At 54.7% G+C, this 24,274-nt stretch overlaps 1 protein-coding gene across 1 annotated transcript in view; it reads left to right on the top strand.

Moving 5' to 3' along the window:
- Positions 1 to 2,961: 2,961 nt before the first annotated feature.
- The window catches only part of LOC147106495 (F-box only protein 3-like), a 35,095-nt gene continuing 13,782 nt past the window's right edge, over positions 2,962 to 24,274 (top strand). The window contains exons 1-5 of the mRNA XM_086007448.1: positions 2,962 to 3,017; positions 3,538 to 3,622; positions 7,055 to 7,177; positions 16,537 to 16,652; positions 18,836 to 19,026. Of these exons, the coding sequence (XP_085863574.1) occupies positions 2,978 to 3,017; positions 3,538 to 3,622; positions 7,055 to 7,177; positions 16,537 to 16,652; positions 18,836 to 19,026 (555 nt within the window). The 5' untranslated portion in view covers positions 2,962 to 2,977. The remainder of the gene's footprint in view (positions 3,018 to 3,537; positions 3,623 to 7,054; positions 7,178 to 16,536; positions 16,653 to 18,835; positions 19,027 to 24,274) is intronic.

Genomic DNA, 24,274 nt, shown 5'->3' with positions numbered 1-24,274 from the left:
GCTCCATTCCCGCTTGGGGAACCGAGTTCGGGTCGTCAAATGGCCTTTGTGCAGTTTCTGAAACACTGGTTTGTGAGTTGTCGATGTCAGAGCGACAAATGATAAACCAAGCAGGCAACTGATCAACTGAATACTTGTCATTCACATTGGGGACGGTATAATGGATGGGAATGTATTCGGCCGCCTTACCGGGGCTTGGGGTGCTCCATTCCCGCTTGGGGAATCGACTTGGGGTCGTCAAATGGCCTTTGAGCAGTTTCTGAAACACTGGTTAATGAGTTGTCGAGGTCAGAGCGACAAATGAGTAACCAAGCAGGCAACTCATCAACTGAAAACTTGTCATTCACATTGGGGACGGTATTCTGTACTGCCCTTCCGAAAGTGCAGCTTCCCCTCAGTACTGCACTGAAGTGTCCGCTTGGATTTTATGCTCAAGTCTCTGGAGTTGGGTTTGAACCCAAGACCTTCTGACTCAGAAAGGAGAGATCTACCACTGAGCCAAGTTGAGACTATAAGATGTTATGAGCCCCCTCCCTACCCCGCAGGACCTGGTGACGGTTCCTGGCCTACTCTGCTGTGTCCGATTCTCTCACTGTGTGTCCTTCCTCCCCTCATGGCTCTCCGTATTTCCTCCTTTCCCCTCTTGATTGCTCCTCTTCTGCAGAATATTCTGGGGCTATGGCTGAGCTGGTACCAGTTGCACCCCGCACCAATGGTCGTTAGCAATGCCTGAGTCTATACACTGTCAGCTGCCCGTTAGTGAGTGAAGTGTGTCTGCAGTATAACTGCTGTCTGTCCTCAGTGGAGTGGGTGGAGTGTGTCTCCAGTATAACTCCTGTCTGTCCTCAGTGGAGTGTGTCCTCAGTGCCTGGTCCGTGGGTGACCTGTGTCTGCAGTATAACTGCTGTCTGTCCTCAGTGCCTGGTCTGTGGGTGACCTGTGTCTGCAGAATAACTGCTGTCTGTCCTCACTGCATGGTCTGTGGGTGGAGTGTGTCTGCAGTATAACTGCTGTCTGTCCTCAGTGCCTGGTCTGTGGGTGACGTGTGTCTGCAGTATAACTGCTGTCTGTCCTCAGTGCCTGGTCTGTGGGTGACGTGTGTCTGCAGTATAACTGCTGTCTGTCCTCAGTGCCTGGTCTGTGGGTGACGTGTGTCTGCAGAATAACTGCTGTCTGTCCTCAGTGCCTGGTCTGTAGGTGACGTGTCTCTGCAGTATAACTGCTGTCTGTCCTCAGTGACTGGTCTGTGGGTGGAGTGTGTCTGCAGTATAACTGCTGTCTGTCCTCAGTGCCTGGTCTGTGGGTGGAGTGTGTCTGCAGTATAACTGATGTCTGTCCGCAGTGCCTGGTCTGTGGGTGACGTGTGTCTGCAGTATAACTGCTGTCTGTCCTCAGTGCCTTGTCTGTGGGTGACGTGTCTGCAGTATAACTGCTGTCTGTCCGCAGTGCCTGGTCTGTGGGTGACGTGTGTCTGCAGTATAACTGCTGTCTGTCCTCAGTGCCTGGTCTGTGGGTGACGTGTGTCTGCAGTATAACTGCTGTCTGTCCTCAGTGCCTGGTCTGTGGGTGATGTGTGTCTGCAGTATAACTGCTGTCTGTCCTCAGTGCCTGGTCTGTGGGTGGAGTGTGTCTGCAGTATAACTGCTGTCTGTCCTCAGTGCCTGGTCTGTGGGTGGAGTGTGTCTGCAGTATAACTGCTGTCTGTCCGCAGTGCCTGGTCTGTGGGTGGAGTGTGTCTGCAGTATAACTGCTGTCTGTCCTCAGTGCCTGGTCTGTGGGTGACGTGTGTCTGCAGTATAACTGCTGTCTGTCCGCAGTGCCTGATCTGTGGGTGGAGTGTGTCTGCAGTATAACTGCTGTCTGTCCTCAGTGCCTGGTCTGTGGGTGACGTGTGTCTGCAGTATAACTGCTGTCTGTCCTCAGGGCCTGGTCTGTGGGTGACGTGTGTCTGCAGAATAACTGCTGTCTGTCCTCAGTGCCTGGTCTGTGGGTGCCCTGTGTCTGCAGTATAACTGCTGTCTGTCCTCCGTGCCTGGTCTGTGGGTGGAGTGTGTCTGCAGTATAACTGCTGTCTGTCCTCAGTGCCTGGTCTGTAGGTGACGTGTGTCTGCAGTATAACTGCTGTCTGTCCTCAGTGCCTGGTCTGTGGGTGACGTGTGTCTGCAGTATAACTGCTGTCTGTCCTCAGTGCCTGGTCTGTGGGTGACGTGTGTCTGCAGTATAACTGCTGTCTGTCCTCAGTGCCTGGTCTGTGGGTGGAGTGTGTCTGCAGTATAACTGCTGTCTGTCCTCAGTGCCTGGTCTGTGGGTGACGTGTGTCTGCAGTATAACTGCTGTCTGTCCGCAGTGCCTGGTCTGTGGGTGACGTGTGTCTGCAGTATAACTGCTGTCTGTTCTCAGTGCCTGGTCTGTGGGTGACGTGTGTCTGCAGTATAACTGCTGTCTGTCCTCAGTGCCTGGTCTGTGGGTGACGTGTGTCTGCAGTATAACTGCTGTCTGTCCTCAGTGCCTGGTCTGTGGGTGACGTGTGTCTGCAGTATAACTGCTGTCTGTCCTCAGTGCCTGGTCTGTGGGTGACGTGTGTCTGCAGTATAACTGCTGTCTGTCCTCAGTGCCTGGTCTGTGGGTGACGTGTGTCTGCAGTATAACTGCTGTCTGTCCTCAGTGCCTGGTCTTTGGGTGTCGTGTGTCTGCAGTATAACTGCTGTCTGTCCTCAGTGCCTGGTCTGTGGGTGACGTGTGTCTGCAGTATAACTGCTGTCTGTCCTCAGTGCCTGGTCTGTGGGTAACGTGTGTCTGCAGTATAACTGCTGTCTGTCCTCAGTGCCTGGTCTGTGGGTGACGTGTGTCTGCAGTATAACTGCTGTCTGTCCTCAGTGCCTGGTCTGTGGGTGACGTGTGTCTGCAGTATAACTGCTGTCTGTCCTCAGTGCCTGGTCTGTGGGTGACGTGTGTCTGCTCTTTCTCACAGGACCAGATGGCATCAGACCCCTCTGCGGTCGATATGTTCATCACAGGTACGGAACTCCATCACGCACGCCTTGTACAAAAAACAGGTTCTGTATTTGGACTGGTTCCACGCTGGCCGTGATTCCCCTGTGAGGAATCGTGAGACAATCTCCTCGCGCTTGACCCCGAGCTCCTCTCAGAGGCTGTTGGAGGTGCCGTGCTTTTCCAGAATGTTCACTTTTGTCATTTCAGAGTTCAAGTATAATATTGTGATCACGACCGTTCTGTCTGCTCCTCTGTAACGTGCTTTAGGGATCAAAACTGAGCTGTGCACTCGTCATACCTGGTCATTGCGGAATGGGGTCCAGCGTCGGCGCTGAGCCCAGTGTTTGTTACCTTGCCAGCTTAATGTGACCAGCAGTATATCAGTCCCTGCGGGTCCTGCTCTTCTTTCAAACATTTAGCTTCCTGTTTTTTCCCCCACAATGACACTGTCAGTCCCCAGCTTCATTCTTCATTAATAGAACTGAATCTCTGTAGGATAAGGGCAGGCAATGAAAAGGTTAATGGTTCTTATCCTGTTCTCAGGCACCTCATTCACAGAATGGTTCACCTCGTATGTGCACAATGTAACGTCCGAAGGGTATCCCATCATTCGGGACCAGATCTTCCGGTGAGTGCGTCCCGTGTGCATCGCGTCCTGCGCGCAGTGTCTCGTCACGTCCTGCGCGCAGTGTCTCGTCACGTCCTGCGCGCAGTGTCTCGTCACGTCCTGCGCGCAGTGTCTCGTCACGTCCTGCGCGCTGTCTCTCGTCGCGTCCTGCGCGCTGTCTCTCGTCGCGTCCTGCGCTCTGTGTGTCTCGTCGCGTCCTGCGCGCTGTGTGTCTCGTCGCGTCCTGCGCGCTGTGTGTCTCGTTGCGTCCTGCGCGCTGTGTCTCGTCGCGTCCTGCGCTCTGTGTGTCTCGTCGCGTCCTGCGCGCTGTGTGTCTCGTCGCGTCCTGCGCGCTGTGTGTCTCGTCGCGTCCTGCGCGCTGTGTGTCTCGTCGCGTCCTGCGCGCTGTGTGTCTCGTCGCGTCCTGCGTGCTGTGTGTCTCGTCGCGTCCTGCGCGCTGTGTGTCTCGTCGCGTCCTGCGCGCTGTGTCTCGTCGCGTCCTGCGCGCTGTGTGTCTCGTCGCGTCCTGCGCGCTGTGTGTCTCGTCGCGTCCTGCGCGCTGTGTGTCTCGTCGCGTCCTGCGCGCTGTGTGTCTCGTCGCGTCCTGCGCGCTGTGTGTCTCGTCGCGTCCTGCGCGCTGTGTGTCTCGTCGCGTCCTGCGCGCTGTGTGTCTCGTCGCGTCCTGCGCGCTGTGTGTCTCGTCGCGTCCTGCGCGCTGTGTGTCTCGTCACGTCCTGCGCGCTGTGTGTCTCGTCGCGTCCTGCGCGCTGTGTGTCTCGTCGCGTCCTGCGCGCTGTGTGTCTCGTCGCGTCCTGCGCGCTGTGTGTCTCGTCGCGTCCTGCGCGCTGTGTGTCTCGTCGCGTCCTGCGCGCTGTGTCTCGTCGCGTCCTGCGAGCTGTGTCTCGTCGCGTCCTGCGCGCTGTGTCTCGTCGCGTCCTGCGCGCTGTGTCTCGTCGCGTCCTGCGCGCTGTGTCTCGTCGCGTCCTGCGCGCTGTGTGTCTCGTCGCGTCCTGCGCGCTGTGTGTCTCGTCGCGTCCTGCGCGCTGTGTCTCGTCGCGTCCTGCGCGCTGTGTGCCTCGTCGCGTCCTGCGCGCTGTGTGTCTCGTCGCGTCCTGCGCGCTGTGTGTCTCGTCGCGTCCTGCGCGCTGTGTGTCTCGTCGCGTCCTGCGCGCTGTGTGTCTCGTCGCATCCTGCGCGCTGTGTGTCTCGTCGCGTCCTGCGCGCTGTGTCTCGTCGCGTCCTGCGCGCTGTGTCTCTCGTCGCGTCCTGCGCGCTGTGTCTCTCGTCGCGTCCTGCGCGCTGTGTCTCTCGTAGCGTCCTGCGCGCTGTGTCTCTCGTCGCGTCCTGCGCGCTGTGTCTCTCGTCGCGTCCTGCGCGCTGTGTCTCTCGTCGCGTCCTGCGCGCTGTGTCTCTCGTCGCGTCCTGCGCGCTGTGTCTCTCGTCGCGTCCTGCGCGCTGTGTCTCTCGTCGCGTCCTGCGCGCTGTGTCTCTCGTCGCGTCCTGCGCGCTGTGACTCTCGTCGCGTCCTGCGCGCTGTGTCTCTCGTCGCGTCCTGCGCGCTGTGTCTCTCGTCGCGTCCTGCGCGCTGTGTCTCTCATCGCGTCCTGCACGCTGTGTCTCTCGTCGCGTCCTGCGCGCTGTGTCTCTCGTCGCGTCCTGCGCGCTGTGTCTCTCGTCGCGTCCTGCGCGCTGTGTCTCTCGTCGCGTCCTGCGCGCTGTGTCTCTCGTCGCGTCCTGCGCGCTGTGTCTCTCGTCGCGTCCTGCGCGCTGTGTCTCTCGTCGCGTCCTGCGCGCTGTGTCTCTCGTCGCGTCCTGCGCGCTGTGTCTCTCGTCGCGTCCTGCGCGCTGTGTCTCTCGTCGCGTCCTGCGCGCTGTGTGTCTCGTCGCGTCCTGCGCGCTGTGTGTCTCATCGCGTCCTGCGCGCTGTGTGTCTCGTCGCGTCCTGCGCGCTGTGTGTCTCGTCGCGTCCTGCGCGCTGTGTGTCTCGTCGCGTCCTGCGCGCTGTGTGTCTCGTCGCGTCCTGCGCGCTGTGTGTCTCGTCGCGTCCTGCGCGCTGTTTGTCTCGTCGCGTCCTGCGCCCTGTGTCTCGTCGTGTCTTGCGCGCTGTGTGTCTCGTCGCGTCCTGCGCGCTGTGTGTCTCGTCGCGTCCTGCGCGCTGTGTGTCTCGTCGCGTCCTGCGCGCTGTGTGTCTCGTCGCGTCCTGCGCGCTGTTCGTCGCCTCCTGCGCGCTGCCTCTCTCGTCGCCTCCTGCGCGCTGCCTCTCTCGTCGCCTCCTGCGCGCTGCCTCTCTCGTCGCCTCCTGCGCGCTGCCTCTCTCGTCGCCTCCTGCGCGCTGCCTCTCTCGTCGCCTCCTGCGCGCTGCCTCTCTCGTCGCCTCCTGCGCGCTGCCTCTCTCGTCGCCTCCTGCGCGCTGCCTCTCTCGTCGCCTCCTGCGCGCTGCCTCTCTCGTCGCCTCCTGCGCGCTGCCTCTCTCGTCGCCTCCTGCGCGCTGCCTCTCTCGTCGCCTCCTGCGCGCTGCCTCTCTCGTCGCCTCCTGCGCGCTGCCTCTCTCGTCGCCTCCTGCGCGCTGCCTCTCTCGTCGCCTCCTGCGCGCTGCCTCTCTCGTCGCCTCCTGCACGCTGCCTCTCTCGTCGCCTCCTGCGCGCTGCCTGTCTCGTCGCCTCCTGCGCGCTGCCTCTCTGGTCGCCTCCTGCGCGCTGCCTCTCTCGTCGCCTCCTGCGCGCTGCCTCTCTCGTCGCCTCCTGCGCGCTGCCTCTCTCGTCGCCTCCTGCGCGCTGCCTCTCTCGTCGCCTCCTGCGCGCTGCCTCTCTCGTCGCCTCCTGCGCGCTGCCTCTCTCGTCGCCTCCTGCGCGCTGCCTCTCTCGTCGCCTCCTGCGCGCTGCCTCTCGTCGCCTCCTGTGCGCTGCCTCTCTCGTCGCCTCCTGCGCGCTGCCTCTCTCGTCGCCTCCTGCGCGCTGCCTCTCTCGTCGCCTCCTGCGCGCTGCCTCTCTCGTCGCCTTCTGCTCGCTGCCTCTCTCGTCGCCTCCTGCGCGCTGCCTCTCTCGTCGTCTCCTGCGCGCTGCCTCTCTCGTCGCCTCCTGCGCGCGCCGCCCCTCGTCGCCTCCTGCGTGCGCCGCCCCTCGTCGCCTCCTGCGCGCGCCGCCCCTCGTCGCCTCCTGCACGCGCCGCCCCTCGTCGCCTCCTGCGCGCGCCGCCCCTCGTCGCCTCCTGCGCGCGCCGCCCCTCGTCGCCTCCTGCGCGCGCCGCCCCTCGTCGCCTCCTGCGCGCGCCGCCCCTCGTCGCCTCCTGCGCGCGCCGCCCCTCGTCGCCTCCTGCGCGCGCCGCCCCTCGTCGCCTCCTGCGCGCGCGCTGTGTTCTCACCAGAGTCTGGGTTTCTGTGCTGTGCGAGTCTGTGTGTCGTACAGTGGTTCACCCTGTCTGGTCATTCTGTTAACATGATTCCCTCTTTCTCAGGTATGTCCACGACGAAAGATGTGTGGCTCGAACAGGCGACATCATCATATCTGTGTCCACCTCCTTCCTACCGGAGCTGAGCTCAGTGCACCCACCCCATTACTTCTTCTCCTACAGGATCAGGTACGCTGGCCCTTCCCTGTCTGTTTAATTCCATGCTGGGTGTGTAGGACAGATCAGAGTGAGTGCAAGACTAATAGCACTTGTGAAACTGGGCAGAACCTGTTCACATGTTACACTGAATGTCAGAGGTTGCATCAGCGTAAATTCTGGGTGACAATACACACGTTCCAACACCGAGACAGGCCTTTTGACCCATCCAGTCCTTGTCAGCAAATAGTCCCAATCACATTTACCCACCCTCTTCCCTTTTCCTTTATCATGGAAACATAGAAACATAGAAGATAGGAGCAGGAGTAGGCCATTAGGCCCCTTGAGCCTGCTCTGCCATTCAATGAGATCATGGCTGATCATCCAAATTCAGTACACTGTCCCTGCCTTCTCTCCATATCCCTTGATCCCTTTAGCCTTACGAAATATATCTAACTGCTTGAATATATTTAATGAATTGGCCTCAATTGCCTTTTGTGGTAGAGAATCCACCTGAGCCATCTGATTGTGAATATTGACAGTTTCAACCGCAATCACTAACACTATAAGTGAATTCCACAGTCTCACCTCCCTGTGTGAATTCCACAGTCTCACCTCCCTGTGAATTCCACAGTCTCACCTCCCTGTGAATTCCACAGTCTCGCCTCTCAGTGAATTCCACAGTCTCACCTGTGAATTCCACAGTCTCGCCTCCGTGTGAATTCCACAGTCTCACCTCTCTGTGAATTCCACAGTCTCACCTCTCTGTGAATTCCACAGTCTCACCTCTCTGTGAATTCCACAGTCTCACCTCTCTGTGAATTTCACAGTCTCACCTCCCTGTGAATTCCACAGTCTCACCTGTGAATTCCACAGTCTCGCCTCCCTGTGCGAATTCCACAGTCTCACCTCTCTGTGAATTCCACAGTCTCGCCTCCGTGTGAATTCCACAGTCTCACCTCTCTGTGAATTGCACAGTCTCGGCTCTCTGTGAATTCCACAGTCTCACCTCTCCGAATTCCACAGTCTCACCTCTGTGTGAATTCCAGTCTCACCTCTGTGTGTGAATTCCACAGTCTCGCGTCTCTGTGAATTGCACAGTCTCACCTCTCTGAATTCCACAGTCTCGCCTCTATGAATTCCACAGTCTCGCCTCTGTGAATTCCACAGTCTCGCCTCTGTGTGAATTCCAGTCTCGCCTCTCTCTGTGAATTCCACAGTCTCGCCTCTCTCTGTGAATTCCACAGTCTCCCCTCCCTGTGAATTCCACAGTCTCACTTCCCTGTGAATTCCACAGTCTCGCCTCCCTGTGAATTCCAGTCTCACCTCCCTGTGAATTCCACAGTCTCACCTCCCTGTGAATTCCACAGTCTCGCCTCCGTGAATTCCACAGTCTCGCCTCTCTCTGTGAATTCCACAGTCTCCCCTCCCTGTGAATTCCACAGTCTCACTTCCCTGTGAATTCCACAGTCTCGCCTCCCTGTGAATTCCAGTCTCACCTCCCTGTGAATTCCACAGTCTCACCTCCCTGTGAATTCCACAGTCTCGCCTCCGTGAATTCCACAGTCTCGCCTCCCTGTGAATTCCACAGTCTCGCCTCCCTGTGAATTCCACAGTCTCGCCTCCCTGTGAATTCCACAGTCTCGCCTCCGTGAATTCCACAGTCTCGCCTCCCTGTGAATTCCACAGTCTCGCCTCCCTGTGAATTCCACAGTCTCGCCTCCCTGTGAATTCCACAGTCTCACCTCCCTGTGAATTCCACAGTCTCGCCTCCGTGAATTCCACAGTCTCGCCTCTCTCTGTGAATTCCACAGTCTCCCCTCCCTGTGAATTCCACAGTCTCGCTTCCCTGTGAATTCCACAGTCTCGCCTCCCTGTGAATTCCAGTCTCACCTCCCTGTGAATTCCACAGTCTCACCTCCCTGTGAATTCCACAGTCTCGCCTCCGTGAATTCCACAGTCTCGCCTCTCTCTGTGAATTCCACAGTCTCCCCTCCCTGTGAATTCCACAGTCTCACTTCCCTGTGAATTCCACAGTCTCGCCTCCCTGTGAATTCCAGTCTCACCTCCCTGTGAATTCCACAGTCTCACCTCCCTGTGAATTCCACAGTCTCGCCTCCGTGAATTCCACAGTCTCGCCTCCCTGTGAATTCCACAGTCTCGCCTCCCTGTGAATTCCGCAGTCTCGCCTCCCTGTGAATTCCACAGTCTCGCCTCCGTGAATTCCACAGTCTCGCCTCCCTGTGAATTCCACAGTCTCGCCTCCCTGTGAATTCCACAGTCTCGCCTCCCTGTGAATTCCGCAGTCTCGCCTCCCTGTGAATTCCGCAGTCTCGCCTCCCTGTGAATTCCGCAGTCTCGCCTCCCTGTGAATTCCGCAGTCTCGCCTCCCTGTGAATTCCGCAGTCTCGCCTCCCTGTGAATTCCGCAGTCTCGCCTCCCTGTGAATTCCGCAGTCTCGCCTCCCTGTGAATTCCGCAGTCTCGCCTCCCTGTGAATTCCGCAGTCGCGCCTCCCTGTGAATTCCGCAGTCGCGCCTCCCTGTGAATTCCGCAGTCGCGCCTCCCTGTGAATTCCGCAGTCGCGCCTCCCTGTGAATTCCGCAGTCGCGCCTCCCTGTGAATTCCGCAGTCGCGCCTCCCTGTGAATTCCGCAGTCGCGCCTCCCTGTGAATTCCGCAGTCGCGCCTCCCTGTGAATTCCGCAGTCGCGCCTCCCTGTGAATTCCGCAGTCGCGCCTCCCTGTGAATTCCGCAGTCGCGCCTCCCTGTGAATTCCGCAGTCGCGCCTCCCTGTGAATTCCGCAGTCGCGCCTCCCTGTGAATTCCGCAGTCGCGCCTCCCTGTGAATTCCGCAGTCGCGCCTCCCTGTGAATTCCGCAGTCGCGCCTCCCTGTGAATTCCGCAGTCGCGCCTCCCTGTGAATTCCGCAGTCGCGCCTCCCTGTGAATTCCGCAGTCGCGCCTACCTGTGAATTCCGCAGTCGCGCCTCCCTGTGAATTCCGCAGTCGCGCCTCCCTGTGAATTCCGCAGTCGCGCCTCCCTGTGAATTCCGCAGTCGCGCCTCCCTGTGAATTCCGCAGTCGCGCCTCCCTCTGAATTCCGCAGTCGCGCCTCCCTGTGAATTCCGCAGTCGCGCCTCCCTGTGAATTCCGCAGTCGCGCCTCCCTGTGAATTCCGCAGTCGCGCCTCCCATGTGAATTCCGCAGTCGCGCCTCCCTGTGAATTCCGCAGTCGCGCCTCCCTGTGAATTCCGCAGTCGCGCCTCCCTGTGAATTCCGCAGCCGCGCCTCCCTGTGAATTCCGCAGCCGCGCCTCCCTGTGAATTCCGCAGCCGTGCCTCCCTGTGAATTCCGCAGCCGCGCCTCCCTGTGAATTCCGCAGCCACGCCTCCCTGTGAATTCCGCAGCCGCGCCTCCCTGTGAATTCCGCAGCCGCGCCTCCCTGTGAATTCCGCAGCCGCGCCTCCCTGTGAATTCCGCAGCCGCGCCTCCCTGTGAATTCCGCAGCCGCGCCTCCCTGTGAATTCCGCAGCCGCGCCTCCCTGTGAATTCCGCAGCCGGGCCTCCCTGTGAATTCCGCAGCCGCGCCTCCCTGTGAATTCCGCAGTCGCGCCTCCCTGTGAATTCCGCAGTCGCGCCTCCCTGTGAATTCCGCAGTCGCGCCTCCCTGTGAATTCCGCAGTCGCGCCTCCCTGTGAATTCCGCAGTCGCGCCTCCCTGTGAATTCCGCAGTCGCGCCTCCCTGTGAATGCCGCAGTCGCGCCTCCCTGTGAATTCCGCAGTCGCGCCTCCCTGTGAATTCCGCAGTCGCGCCTCCCTGTGAATTCCGCAGCCGCGCCTCCCTGTGAATTCCGCAGCCGCGCCTCCCTGTGAATTCCGCAGCCGCGCCTCCCTGTGAATTCCGCAGCCGTGCCTCCCTGTGAATTCCGCAGCCGCGCCTCCCTGTGAATTCCGCAGCCGCGCCTCCCTGTGACTTCCGCAGCCGCGCCGCCCTGTCAATTCCGCAGCCGCGCCTCCGTGTATTCCGCACTCGCGCCTCCGTCAATTCCGCAGTCGCGCCTCCGTCAATTCCGCAGTCGTGCCTCCGTGACTTCCGCAGTCGCGCTGCCCTGTCAATTCCGCAGTCGCGCCTCCCTGCGAGCTCCGCACTCGCGCCTCCCTGCGAGCTCCGCACTCGCGCCTCCCTGCGAGCTCCGCAGTCCATTTCGGCCCATCGTGTCCGCGCCAGCCAACAAAGGGCTATCCAGCCTAATCCCACTTCCCAGCTCTTGGTCTGTAGCCCTGCAGGTTACAGTATCCCAAGTGCACATCCAAGTACTTTTTAAATGTGGTTTGGGTTCCTGCCTCTACCACCCTTTCAGGCAGTGAGTTCCAGACCCCCACAACCCTCTGGGTGAAGAAATTTCCCTTCAAATCCCCTCTAAACCTTCCACCAATTACTTTAAATCTGTGCCCTCTGGTTTTTGACCCCTCTGCTAAGGGAAATCGGTCCTTTCTATCCACTTTATCCAGGCCCCTCATAATTTTATACACCTCAATAAGGTCTCCCCTCAGCCTCCTCTGTTCCAAGGAAAACAGACCCAGCCTATCCAGTCTTTCCTCATAGCTAAGATTCCCTACCCCCGGCAACATCCTTGTAAATCTCCTCTGTACCCTCTCTAGTGCAATCACATCCTTCCTGTAATGTGGTGACCAGAACTGCACACAGTACTCTAGCTGAGGCCCAACTAGTGTTTTATACAGTTGAAGCATAACCCCACTGCTCTTGTATTCTATGCCACGGCTAATAAAGGCAAGTATCCCGTGTGCCTTAACCACCTTATCTACCTGGCCTGCTACCTTCAGGGATCTGTGGACATGCACTCCAACGTCCCTCTGTTCCTCTACACTACTCGGTGTCCTACCATTTAATGTGTATTCCCTTTCCTTGTTAGCCCTCCCCAAATGCATTACCTCACACTTCTCCGGATTGAATTCCATTTGCCACTGTTCTGCCCACCTGACCAATTTATTGATATCTTCCTGCAGTCTACAGCTTCCTTCTTCAGTATCAACCACACAGCCGATTTTAACATCGTCTGCAAACTTCTTAATCATACCCCCTATATTCAAGTCCAGATCATTGATATATACCACAAAAAGCAAGGGACCCAGTACTAAGCCCTGCGGAACCCCACTGGAAACAGCCTTCCAGTCACAAAAACACCCATCAACCATTACCCTCTGCTTCCTTCCCATGTGGCGTCAAATGAACACTATTCATCGTTCCTCGAACTACTGCTCTTGCCGCACCTTGAGATCCACGCTCAACGCCATGCGGCGCCACATGAACTTTCTCGACCTCTCTCTTCAGCAGCACCAACGCACTCTATCTCAAAGCTGTCCGGGTCCACAGTTCCATTTCATCCTTCGACTCATCCGACGCTTCAACAAAAAACTTTTTGTCTTCCTTTCCGATGTCAAGGATCGCAGGCTTCATCAACTCTTGGACACCAACGCCCCTCCGGAACCTTCTTCCCCTTCTGTCCTCTGACCCCCCCTTCTCCCAATCTCACCCCCTGCCGCGTTTTCACTATCCCCTCTGACCTTCCCCTCTCTGACCCCGAACGATCAGTCCTCAGCAAAGGCCTGAGCTTCATCCCCTTACGCCCCCACCTCAATGAATTTCGAGCTCGGCACGATGTTGAGCTCTTTTTCCGCCGCCTTCGTCTCCGTGCCCACTTCTTTGGCCAGGAGTCTTCCCCTCGCACGGCTGACCCTTTCTCTCGCTTTCAGAATTCCCGTTCTACCTGGACCCCTCCCCCTGGCCTCTTACCCTCTCTAGATCTTTTCATTGCTAACTGCCGGCGTGACATCGGCCGTCTCCATTTCTCTGCTCCCCTCACTCACTCCAACCTACCTCCCTCTGAACTCGCAGCACTCCATTCTCTTAGATCCAACCCTGACATTGTCATTAAACCTGCTGATAAGGTTGGTGCTGTTGTTGTTTGGCGAACCGACCTCTACCTAGCGGAAGCTGAACGCCAACTCTCCGACACCTCTTCCTACCTCCACCTGGACCATGACCCCACTACCGAACATCAAACCACCGTTTCCAAGACTCGCTGGCCTCATCTCCTCTGGAGATCTTCCCCCCGCGGCCACCAACCTCATAGTTCCCCAACCCTGCACAGCCCACTTCTACCTCCTTCCCAAGATCCACAAACAGGACTACCCTGGTAGACCCATCGTTTCAGCCTGTTCTTGCCCCACGGAACTTAACTCTTCCTATCGCGACTCTATCTTTTCTCCCCTTGTCCAGTCTCTTCCCACCTACACCCGTGACTCTTGGCGCCCTCCGCCACTTTAACAGTTTCCAGTTTCCTGGCCCCAACCGCCTCCTTTTTACTGACGTACAATCCCTCTGCACCTCCATCCCCCACCAGGATGGCCTGAGGGCGCTCCGCTTCTTCCTTGAACAGAGGCCCAACCAGTCCCCATCCACCACTACCCTCCTCCGCCTGGCTGAACTTGTTGTCACATTGAACAACTTCTCCTTTAACTCCACTCATTTCCTCCAAATTAAAGGTGTTGCTATGGGTACCCGCATGGGTCCTAGCTATGCCTGCCTTTTCGTGGGATATGTGGAACACTCTTTGTTCCAGTCCTACTCGGGTCCCCTCCCTCACCTTTTTCCGGTACATTGATGACTGTATCGGTGCCGTTTCCTACTCTCGCCCTGAACTAAACAATTTAATTTACTTTGCCTTCAATTTCCACCCTTTCTTCACCTTCACATGGTCCATCTCTGACTCTTCCCTTCCCTTCCTCAACTTCTCCGTCTCCATCTCTGGGGATAGGTTATTGACCAACATTCACTGCAAGCCCACTGACTCCCACAGCTACCTGGACTACACTTCCTCCCACCCCACCTCCTGTAAGGACTCTATTCCATTCTCCCAGTTTCTCCATCTCCGCCGCGTCTGCTCCGACGATGCCACCTTCCACACCAGTGCTTACGACATGTCTTCCTTTTTCCTCAACCGAGGATGCCCCTCTACTGTGGTTAACACGGTCCTCCGTTCTATCTCCCATACTCCTGCCCTCACCCCTGCCCCTCCCTCCCGGAACTGCGATAGGGTTCCCCTTGTCCTCACCATTCACCCCACCAGCCTCCACTTTCAACGGATCATCGTCCGCCATTTCCGCCACGTCCAACGTGATCCCACCACCAAACGCATCTTCCCCTCCCCTCCCCTTTCAGCATTCCGTATGGACCGCTCCCTCCAAGACACCTTTGTCCACTCCTGTATCACCCCCAGCACCCCTTCCCCTTCGCCCGGCACCTTCCCGTGCAAGCGCAAGGAGATGTAACACCTGCCCCTATACCTCCCCCCTTCCCACTGTCCAGGGCCCCAAACACCCCTTCCAGGTGAAACAGCGATTTACTTGTACTTCTTGCAACCTAGTATACTGTATTTGCTGCTCACGATGTGGTCTCCTCTACATTGGGGAGACCAAATGCAGATTGGGTGACCGCTTTGCGGAACACCTCCATTCAGTCCGTAAGGGTGACCCTGAGCTTCCGGTCGCCTGTCACTTTAATTCACCGCCCCATTCCCACTCGAACCTCACCGTGCTCGGTCTCTTGCATTGTTCCACGGAAGCTCAGTGTAAGCTTGAGGAACAGCACCCCGTCTTCCGATTAGGCACTTTACAGCCTTCCGGACTCGATATCGAGTTCAACAATTTCAGATCATAACCTCGGCCCCTATTACATTTTTATATATTTTTTATCCACACTTTTGGTTTGTGCCTTTTCCTTTTATTTTCTCTCCCACATGGCAGCTGTCTCTCATTCTGCCAGCGTATTTCACACTTCATCTAGAGCCATCCTTTGTCTCTTTACCTGTCCTATTACCATCTCGTCTCGCCTTGAATATCTCTTCATGTCTCTTCACCTCTCAGACCTTCCTTTTTGTTCTTTCATCCGCTCCCCCATTTCCCAGCCCCATTTCCTGCTTTTTTTTTCTCAGTTCTGTAGAAGGGTTTCGACCTGAACCGTTGACTCTGTTTCTCTCTCCACGGATGTTGCCTGGCCTGCTGAGTGTTTCCAGCGTTTTCTGTTATTTCGGATTTCCAGCATCTGCAGTATTTTGCTACCCTCTGCTTCCTGTCTCTGAGCCAATTTTGAATCTAACTTGACACTTTGTCCTGGATCCCATGGGCTTTTAACTTCGTGACCAGTCTGCCACGTGGAACCTTATCAAAAACCTTGCTGAAGTCCGTATACACTACATCAAACGCACTACCCTCATCTACCCTCCTTGTTACCTCCTCAAAAAATTCAATCAAGTTTGTCGGACACGACCTTCCCTTAACAAATCCATGCTGACTATCTTTGATTAATCCGTGTCTTTCTAAATGAAGATTTATCCTGTCCTTCAGAATTCGTTCCAATAATTTTCCCACCACCGAGGTTAGGCTGACTGGCCTGTAATTTCTCGGTATTCCACAGTCTCACACCTCTCTGTGACAATTCCACAGTCTCACACCTCTGTGAATTCCACAGTCTCGCCTCTCTGTGTGAATTCCACAGTCTCACCTCTCTGTGTGAATTCCACAGTCTCACCTCTCTCTGAATTCCACAGCCTCACACCTCTGTGAATTCCACATAGAATTAAGCGTAGATCTAGGCTGACACTCCAGGGCAGTACTGAGGGAGCGCTGCACTGTCGGAGGGGCAGTACTGATGGAGTGCTGCGCTGTCGGAGGGGCAGTACCTGTACTGATGGAATGCTGCACTGTCAGAGGGGAAGTACTGAGGGAGCGCTGCACTGTTGGGGGGGGGGGAGTCAGCACTGAGGGAACGCTGCACTGTCAGCGGGGCAGTACTGCGGAAGTGCTGCACTGTTGGGAGGGGCAGTACTGAGGGAGTCATCCTCGGTTCCATGGGACTGCCTATGAAGAGTACTGAGGGAACGTTGCACAGTCGGAGGGGCAGTACTGAGGGAGTGCTGCACAGTTGGAGGAGTCGCCTTTTGGATGAGACGTTAAACTGAGGTCCTTTCTGTCCTCTCGGATCCCATGGCACTGTTTTCAAGAAGAGCAGGGGAGTTCTCCCCGGTGTCCTGACCAATATTTATCCCTCAACCAACATCACCAAAACAGATGATCTGGTTGATGTCATAGCTTTTGGTCCCCTGTACGGATGGTGATCTGTGTCTGTTTAATTGAAATGTTCGTGGTTGTAACTGATCTGAGGACAATTCTTTCTAAAATGCTGCTAATGCAAAATGCAGTTACTGAAACAGTGGTTTTGATTCTGAGCCTGTGTGAATCCCTGCAGTGGTTTGCAGTACAAACTAAAGGCAATGAAAGAGTTAATGGGTGCTCCGTCTTTCCCCATACAGGATAGAGATGGTAAAGGACGCCTCACCAGACAACGTCTGTCAGCTTGACAGTCGCTACTGGAAGATAACCAACGAGAATGGAGACGTCGAGGAGGTCCAGGGACCTGGAGTAGTGGGTACGGAGTGGTAGGACCTGGGGGCAGTGGCAGGACTGTGGGCAGTGGGTACGGAGTGGCAGGACCCGGGGGCAGTGGGTACGGAGTGACAGGACTGTGGGCAGTGGGTACGGAGTGGCAGGACCCGCGGGCAGTGGGTACGGAGTGGCAGGACTGTGGGCAGTGGGTACGGAGTGGCAGGACCCGAGGGCAGTGGGTACGGAGTGGGAGGACCCGGGGGCAGTGGGTACGGAGTGGGAGGACCCGGGGGCAGTGACGGGACTGTGGGCAGTGGGTACGGAGTGGCAGGACCCGGGGGCAGTGGGTACGGAGTGGGAGGACCCGGGGGCAGTGACGGGACTGTGGGCAGTGGGTTCGGAGTGGCAGGACCCGGGGGCATTGGGTACGGAGTGACAGGACTGTGGGCAGTGGGTTCGGAGTGGCAGGACCCAGGGGCAGTGACGGGACTGTGGGCAGTGGGTTCGGAGTGGCAGGACCCGGGGGCAGTGACAGGACATAAGAATAAGAGCAGGAGTCAGCCATACGGCCCCTCCAGCCTGCTCCGACATTCAATAAGATCGTGGCTAATCATCGACCTCAACTCCGCTTTCCCGTCTGATCCCCATATCCCTCGATTCCCCTAGAGTCCAAAAATCTATCTCAGCCTTGAATATCCTCAAAGACTCAGCATCCACAGCCCTCTGGTGCAGAGAATACCAAAGATTCACAACCCTCCGAGTGCAGAAATTCCTCCTCATCTCAGTCTTAAATGGCAGGCCCCTTATCCTGAGACTGTGTCCCCTTTGTTCTAGACTCTCCAGCCAAGGGAAACAACCTCTTAATCCCCTTCAGAATCTTGTATGTTTCAATGAGATCACCTCTCATTCTTCTAAACTCCAGAGAGTATCGGTCCATTCTACACAATCTCTCCTCATAGGACAGCCCTCTCATCCCAGGAATCAATCTAGTGAACCTTCGTTGCACCACCTCCAAGGCAAGTGTATCCTTCCTTAGATAAGGAGATCAAAACTGTGCACAGTACTCCGGGTGTGGTCTTACCAAGGCCCTGTACAATTGTAACAAGACTTCCTTACTCTTATACTCCAACCCCCTTGCAATAAAGGCCTTCCTTATTGCTTGCTGTACCTGTATGCTAGCTTTCTGTGTTCCTTGCACGAGGACACCCAAATCTCTCTGAACACCAACATTTGAAAGTTTCTCATCATTTAAAAATATTCTGTTTTTCTATTCTTCCTACCAAAGTGAATAACCTCACATTTCCCTCCATTATACTCCATCTGCTACTTTACTGCCCACTCACTTAGTCTATCTATATCCCTTTGCAGACTCTTTAGTTTCTCCTCACAGCTTACTGTCCCACCTAGCTTTGTATCATCAGCAAACTTGTATACATTACATTTGGTCCCTTCATCTAGGTCATTAATATAGATTGTGGCCCCAACACTGATCCTTGCGGCACCCCACTAGTTACACTAGGATTGTGGGCAGTGGGTACGGAATGCCAGGACCCGGGGGCAGTGACGGGACTGTGGGCAGTGAGTACGGAATGCCAGGACCCGGGGGCAGTGACAGGACTATGGGCAGTGAGTACGGAATGCCAGGACCCGGGGTCAGTGACAGGACTGTGGGCAGTGGGTACGGGGTGGCAGGACCCGGGGGCAGTGACAGGACTGTGGGCAGTGAGTACGGAATGCCAGGACCCGGGGTCAGTGACAGGACTGTGGGCAGTGGGTACGGGGTGGCAGGACCCGGGGGCAGTGACAGGACTGTGGGCAGTGAGTACGGAATGCCAGGACCCGGGGGCAGTGACAGGACTGTGGGCAGTGAGTATGGAATGCCAGGACCCGGGGGCAGTGACAGGACTGTGGGCAGTGAGTACTGAGTGGCACGACCCGGGGGCGGGGCCCGGTGGCGGTGTCTGGGGTCAGTGACAGGACTGTGGGCAGGAATTTAATGGCTGCTGAGGCAGCTGATCCCAGCCAGTGACACCTGCTTTGCTCCAACATGAGTGAGATTTCCCAGCTGCAAGGGAGCTGGGACCGGAGTCACCTGGCAGCAACCGGACCAAACAGACTGCAGCGGGCAGCGACCAGACTTTCAAAACTGCTTAAGGATATCTATTTACCACTTTGATCTGTAGAGATATTTCTTTCCCTTTCTCTCTCTCTCACTCCGTGCCGTAGGTGAGTTCCCAGTGCTGCGCCCTGGCAGTGTGCATGAGTACACCAGCTGCACTACCTTCACCACCCCCTCAGGCTACATGGAAGGCTACTACACTTTCCAACAACTCTCCAAGAAGAAGCTCACCTTCAACGCTACTATTCCGAGATTCTACATGGTGTGCCCGCCATTCCGAGGGTCGCTCGCTCGCCAGGTGGGTGCAGCGCTAGAGCCAGGCCAGCGCAGTCAACTGTTCGTCTAGTCCAGAGTACTAGAGAGCACAGCGTCGAAGGGTTAGAGTACGAGAGAGTTTGGAATATGACTGATCTCAGTGTGGAATATGACTGGTGATCTCAGTGTGGAATATGACTGGTGATCGAAGTGTGGCTTATGGCTGGTGATCTCAGTGTGGAATATGACTGCTCGCAGTGTGGCTTATGGCTGGTGATCGCAGTGTGGAATATGACTGGTGATTGCAGTGTGGAATACGACTGGTGATCTCAGTGTGGAATATGACTGGTGATCTGAGTGTGGAATATGACTGGTGATTGCAGTGTGGAATATGACTGATCTCAGTGTGGAATATGACTCCGGATCTCCGTGTGGAATATGACTGGTGATCTGAGTGGAATATGTCTGGTGATCTCAGTTTCCAATATGACTGGTGATCTTAGTGTGGAATATAATTGGTGATCGCAGTGTGGAATATGACTGGTGATGTCCGTGTGGAATATGACTCCGAATCTCCGTGTGGAATATGACTGGTGATCTCAGTGTGGAATATGACTGGCGATCTCAGTGGAATATGACTGGTGATTTCAGTGTGGAATTTGACTGGTGATCTCAGTGTGGAATATGACTGGTGATCTCCGTGTGGAATATGACTGGTGATCGCAATGAGGAATATGACTGGCGATCGCAGTGTGGAATATGAGTGGTGATCTCAGTGTGGAATATGAATGGTGATCTCAGTGTGGAATATGACTGGCGATCGCAGTGTGGAATATGACTGGTGTTCGCAGTGTGGAATATGAATGGTGATCTCAGTGTGGAATATGACTGGCGATCGCAGTGTGGAATATGACTGGTGTTCGCAGTGTGGAATATGAATGGTGATCTCTGTGTGGAATATGACTGGTGTTCGCAGTGTGGAATATGAATGGTGATCTCTGTGTGGAATATGACTGGCGGTCGCAGTGTGGAATATGACTGGTGATCGCAGAGCGGAATATGACTGGTGAAATCTGTGTGGAATATGGCTGGTGATCGCAGTGTGGAATATGTCTGGTGATCGCTGTGTGTAATATGACTGGTGATCGCAGTGTGGAATATGACTGGTGATCTTTTGGAATATGACTGGTGATTTCAGTGGAATATGATTGGTGATCTCAGTGTGGAATATGACAGGTGATCGCAGTGTGGAATATGACTGGTGATCGCAGTGTGGAATATGACTGGTGATCGCAGTGTGGAATATGACTGGTGATCGCAGTGTGGAATATGACTGGTGATCGCAGTGTGGAATATGACTGATCGCTGTTTTTAATATCACTAGTGGTCTATGTGGAATATGACTGGTGATCGCAGTGTGGAATATGACTGGTGATCTCAGTGTGGAATATGACTGGTGATCTCAGTGTGGAATATGACTGATCGCTGTTTTTAATATCACTAGTGGTCTCAGTGGAATATGACTGGTGATCTCATAGAGTCATAGAGTTATACAGCATGGCTAGAGGCCCTTCGGCCCATCGTGTCCGCGCCGGCCATCAAGCCCTGTCTGATCTAATCCCATATTCCAGCATTTGGTCCGTAGCCTTGTATGCTATGGCATTTCAAGTGCTCATCCAAATGCTTCTTAAATGTTGTGAGGATGCCTGCCTCCACAACCCTTTCAGGCAGTGAGTTCCAGACTCCAACCACCCTCTGGGTGAAAAAGTTCTTCCTCAAATCCCCTCTAAACCTCCCGCCCTTTACCTTGAATCTATGCCCCCTAGTTATTGACCCCTCTACTAAGGGAAAAAGCTCCTCAGCATCCATCCTATCTATGCCCCTCATAATTTTGTACACCTCAATCAGCCTCCTCTGCTCCAAGGAAAACAAACCCAATCTGCCCAGTCTCTCTTCATAGCTGAAGCGCTCCAGCCCCGGTAACATCCTGGTGAACCTCCTCTGCACCCTCTCCAACGCGATCACATCCTTCCTGTAGTGTGGCGACCAGAACTGCACACCGTATTCCAGCTGTGGCCTAACCAGTGTTTTATACAGTTCCATCATAACCTCCTTGCTCTTATATTCAATGCCTCGGCTAATGAAGGCAAGTATCCCATATGCCTTTTTTACCACCTTATCCACCTGTTCTGCCGCCTTCAGGGATCTGTGTACTTGCACACCCAGATCCCTCTGACCCTCCGTCTTGCCTAGGGTCTTACCATTCATTGTGTATTCCCTTGCCTTGTTAGTCCCCCCAAAGTGCATCACCTCGCACTTTTCCGGGTTAAATTCCATTTGCCACTGTGCCGCCCATCTGACCAACCCATCTCTGTGGAATATGACTGGTGATCTCAGTGTGGAATATGACTGGTGATCTCAGTGCGGAATATGACTGGTGATCGCAGTGTGGAAGATGACTGGTGATCGCAGTGTGGAATATGACTGGTGATCTCAGTGTGGAATATGGTTGGTGATCTCAGTGTGGAATATGACTGGTTATCGCAGTGTGGAATATGACTGGTGATCTCAGTGTGGAATATGACTGGTGATCTCAGTGGGGAATATGACTGGTGATCTCAGTGTGGAATATGACTGGTGATCTCTGTGGAATATGACTGATCGCTGTTTTTAATATCACTAGTGGTCTATGTGGAATTTGACTGGTGATCTCAGTGGAATATGACTGGTGATCGCTGTGTTTATTATGTCTGGTGATCGCAGTGTGGAATATGACTGGTGATCTCTGTGGAATATGACTGGTGATTTCAGTGGAATATGATTGGTGATCTCAGTGTGGAATATGACTGGTGATCTCAGTGTGGAATATGACTGGTGATCGCAGTGTGGAATATGACTGATCGCTGTTTTTAATATCACTAGTGGTCTATGTGGAATATGACTGGTGATCTCAGTGGAATATGACTGGTGATCGCTGTGTTTATTATGTCTGGTGATCGCAGTGTGGAATATGACTGATGATCTCTGTGGAATATGACTGGTGATTTCAGTGGAATATGATTGGTGATTGTTGTGTATGTAATATGTGTGCTACTTTGAACCTATGGACAGGACTGCACTACTTGTTGGGCGTAGTGATACGCAGTACCACTCCTGGCCATAGGGGTATAAATAGTACTGTGGGTACTGATCTCCCCTCAGTTCCCGCCTGTGGGCATGAAGTAAAGACCTACGTATAGTCCCTACCTCCAACCAGTAAAGACCTGTTTTATTGTTACTGATTAAGTCTGAGTATTAATTACTTGAACAACTCACAGATTTAACACTGGTGACGAGTCTGATTCGGACCCTGCGGCAGTCACTCCACGGCAGCTTCGTCCACAGCCAGGACGTTGCAGAGAGGTTTCCACCCTCTCCACCCCACTGGAAGACATCCTGACCTCGGAGCCTCCATCGGCGACCGTCAGCTTCTTCTCCAGCTTGGTGGTGGGTAAGCCGTTGTCTGAGCCGGGCAGCGACGCGACAGGCAGTCGACCGCGTTGGCCGCACGAACGGGGCTGGGGGAGCTGGAGGAATAGGGCGCGAGAGCCGCTTCGAGCGGGAGGCGTTTCAACAGAGCGATCGCATCTCCTGATAAGAGCCGAGAGCCGCTTCGCGATCCAGCGATCGCATCCGCTGATAAGGGCCGCACTCGGGCGATCGCGGCGAAGATAAGGGCCGCACTCGGGGGCTGAAGGGAGACGGCGTTGGGGGACGGGTGAAGACCGCCAAGCGCGGGAAAACCGCCATTTTGTGGGCGGAGGACGACGGCAAGAGCGGGAAGCCGCCATCTTTGATAACAAGTAAACAAAATAAAATCTGAGAAATTGCAAATCTACAATGCCTAAACACGGGAATATTAGCACCTTTGATAGTGACCTCGAAGATTGGGCCATATATGTTGAAAGAGTAAAAAATTATTGTAAGGCCAATAAAATTCGTGACCAAGATAAAGCTCTAACATTATTAAATTCAATGGGTGCGAAGACATACGGGCAATTGAAACACCTGTTATCACCAGATGAACCGGCGGATAAGACGTTCGATGAGATTGTTACTGTCCTGAAAGATCATCTAAACCCCACGCCGCTGATGCTAGCGGAACGATTTAAATTTTACGACAGAAGGCAGCTACAGCATGAAAGCAATGCTGAATATTTGCTGGAATTGCGTAAATTAGCGAAATATTGCCAGTTTGGAACGGGACTGACAGAGGCACTTCGAGACAAATTTGTGTGTGGTTTATTTAAACAGGATACACAAAAGCGACTGCTCGAGGAGAATGAGCTGACGCTTGAGAAGGCAGTCACTATGGCAGCAGCACACGAAGCCGCAGCGAGAGGCACGGCAGTAATGCAACTACGGTCACCGGAGCTCAGTGCACACAAATTGGGTGAGAGTTCTGGCAAATGTTATCGTTGTGGAAAGACAACGCATGATCAGAACCAGTGTTGGTTTAAAAACCAAGAATGTAGAACTTGTGGTAGGCTTGGACATATAGCTAGAGTATGCAGGTCAGCGAAGAAGACCAGCAACAAGAAGTCACCGCAAGGAAAATACGCAAAGGTACACAAGGTGACCGAACAGGAGTCCGATTCAGATGCTAGCAGTAATGAACTGGCTAGCTTAAGAGTACTCAACGCTGGTAAGGGTGCAGACCTCCAGACAATTTGGGTCACTCTTCAGATAGAAGGAGTCCAAGTAAAACTGGAATTGGACACTGGATCGGCATTGACGGTCATAAATAAGAAAGATTACGGAAAGTTATTCCAACATATTCCCCTACAGGATACGGGGATTATATTGGAAACATACACGGGGCAAAGAGTGTACCCCATCGGGAAAATAGAGGTTGCAGTGGTCCACAAGGGCGAAGACAGTCAAATAATGGACTTATATGTGATATCTGAAGGAGGTCCTCCACTACTAGAACGGGAGTGGATTAGGAAAATGAATATGGACTGGCATTTCCTGCAAACAATAACGAGTGAGAACTCGGTGAAGATAGTCGGCCCAGACTCTGGAACGGATGATGGTAAGCCCAACTCAGGTGCAAAAGACAAAGTTTCAGCACAGAATTCCACTGAGCAACAACAACATAGTTTAACTGTGGATTCTGAGTCTGGCAAGTCTACTGATGTGCCCATTTCTGAGGGACACCGGGCTCGAACTCAACTCCATTTCAAACTACAACAGCAATTAGAACAAATGCTTCGCCGTTTTGAGCAAGAGTTGAATGCAACGAAAGAGTT

This window comes from Somniosus microcephalus, chromosome 15 (genome assembly GCF_052327205.1).
Source record: "Somniosus microcephalus isolate GS21.2 chromosome 15, FLI_Smic_1.0, whole genome shotgun sequence".
Lineage (NCBI taxonomy): Eukaryota > Metazoa > Chordata > Chondrichthyes > Squaliformes > Somniosidae > Somniosus > Somniosus microcephalus.
The sequence above is the reverse complement of the archived record's forward strand: the minus strand, read 5'-3'. Positions and strand labels throughout refer to the sequence as shown.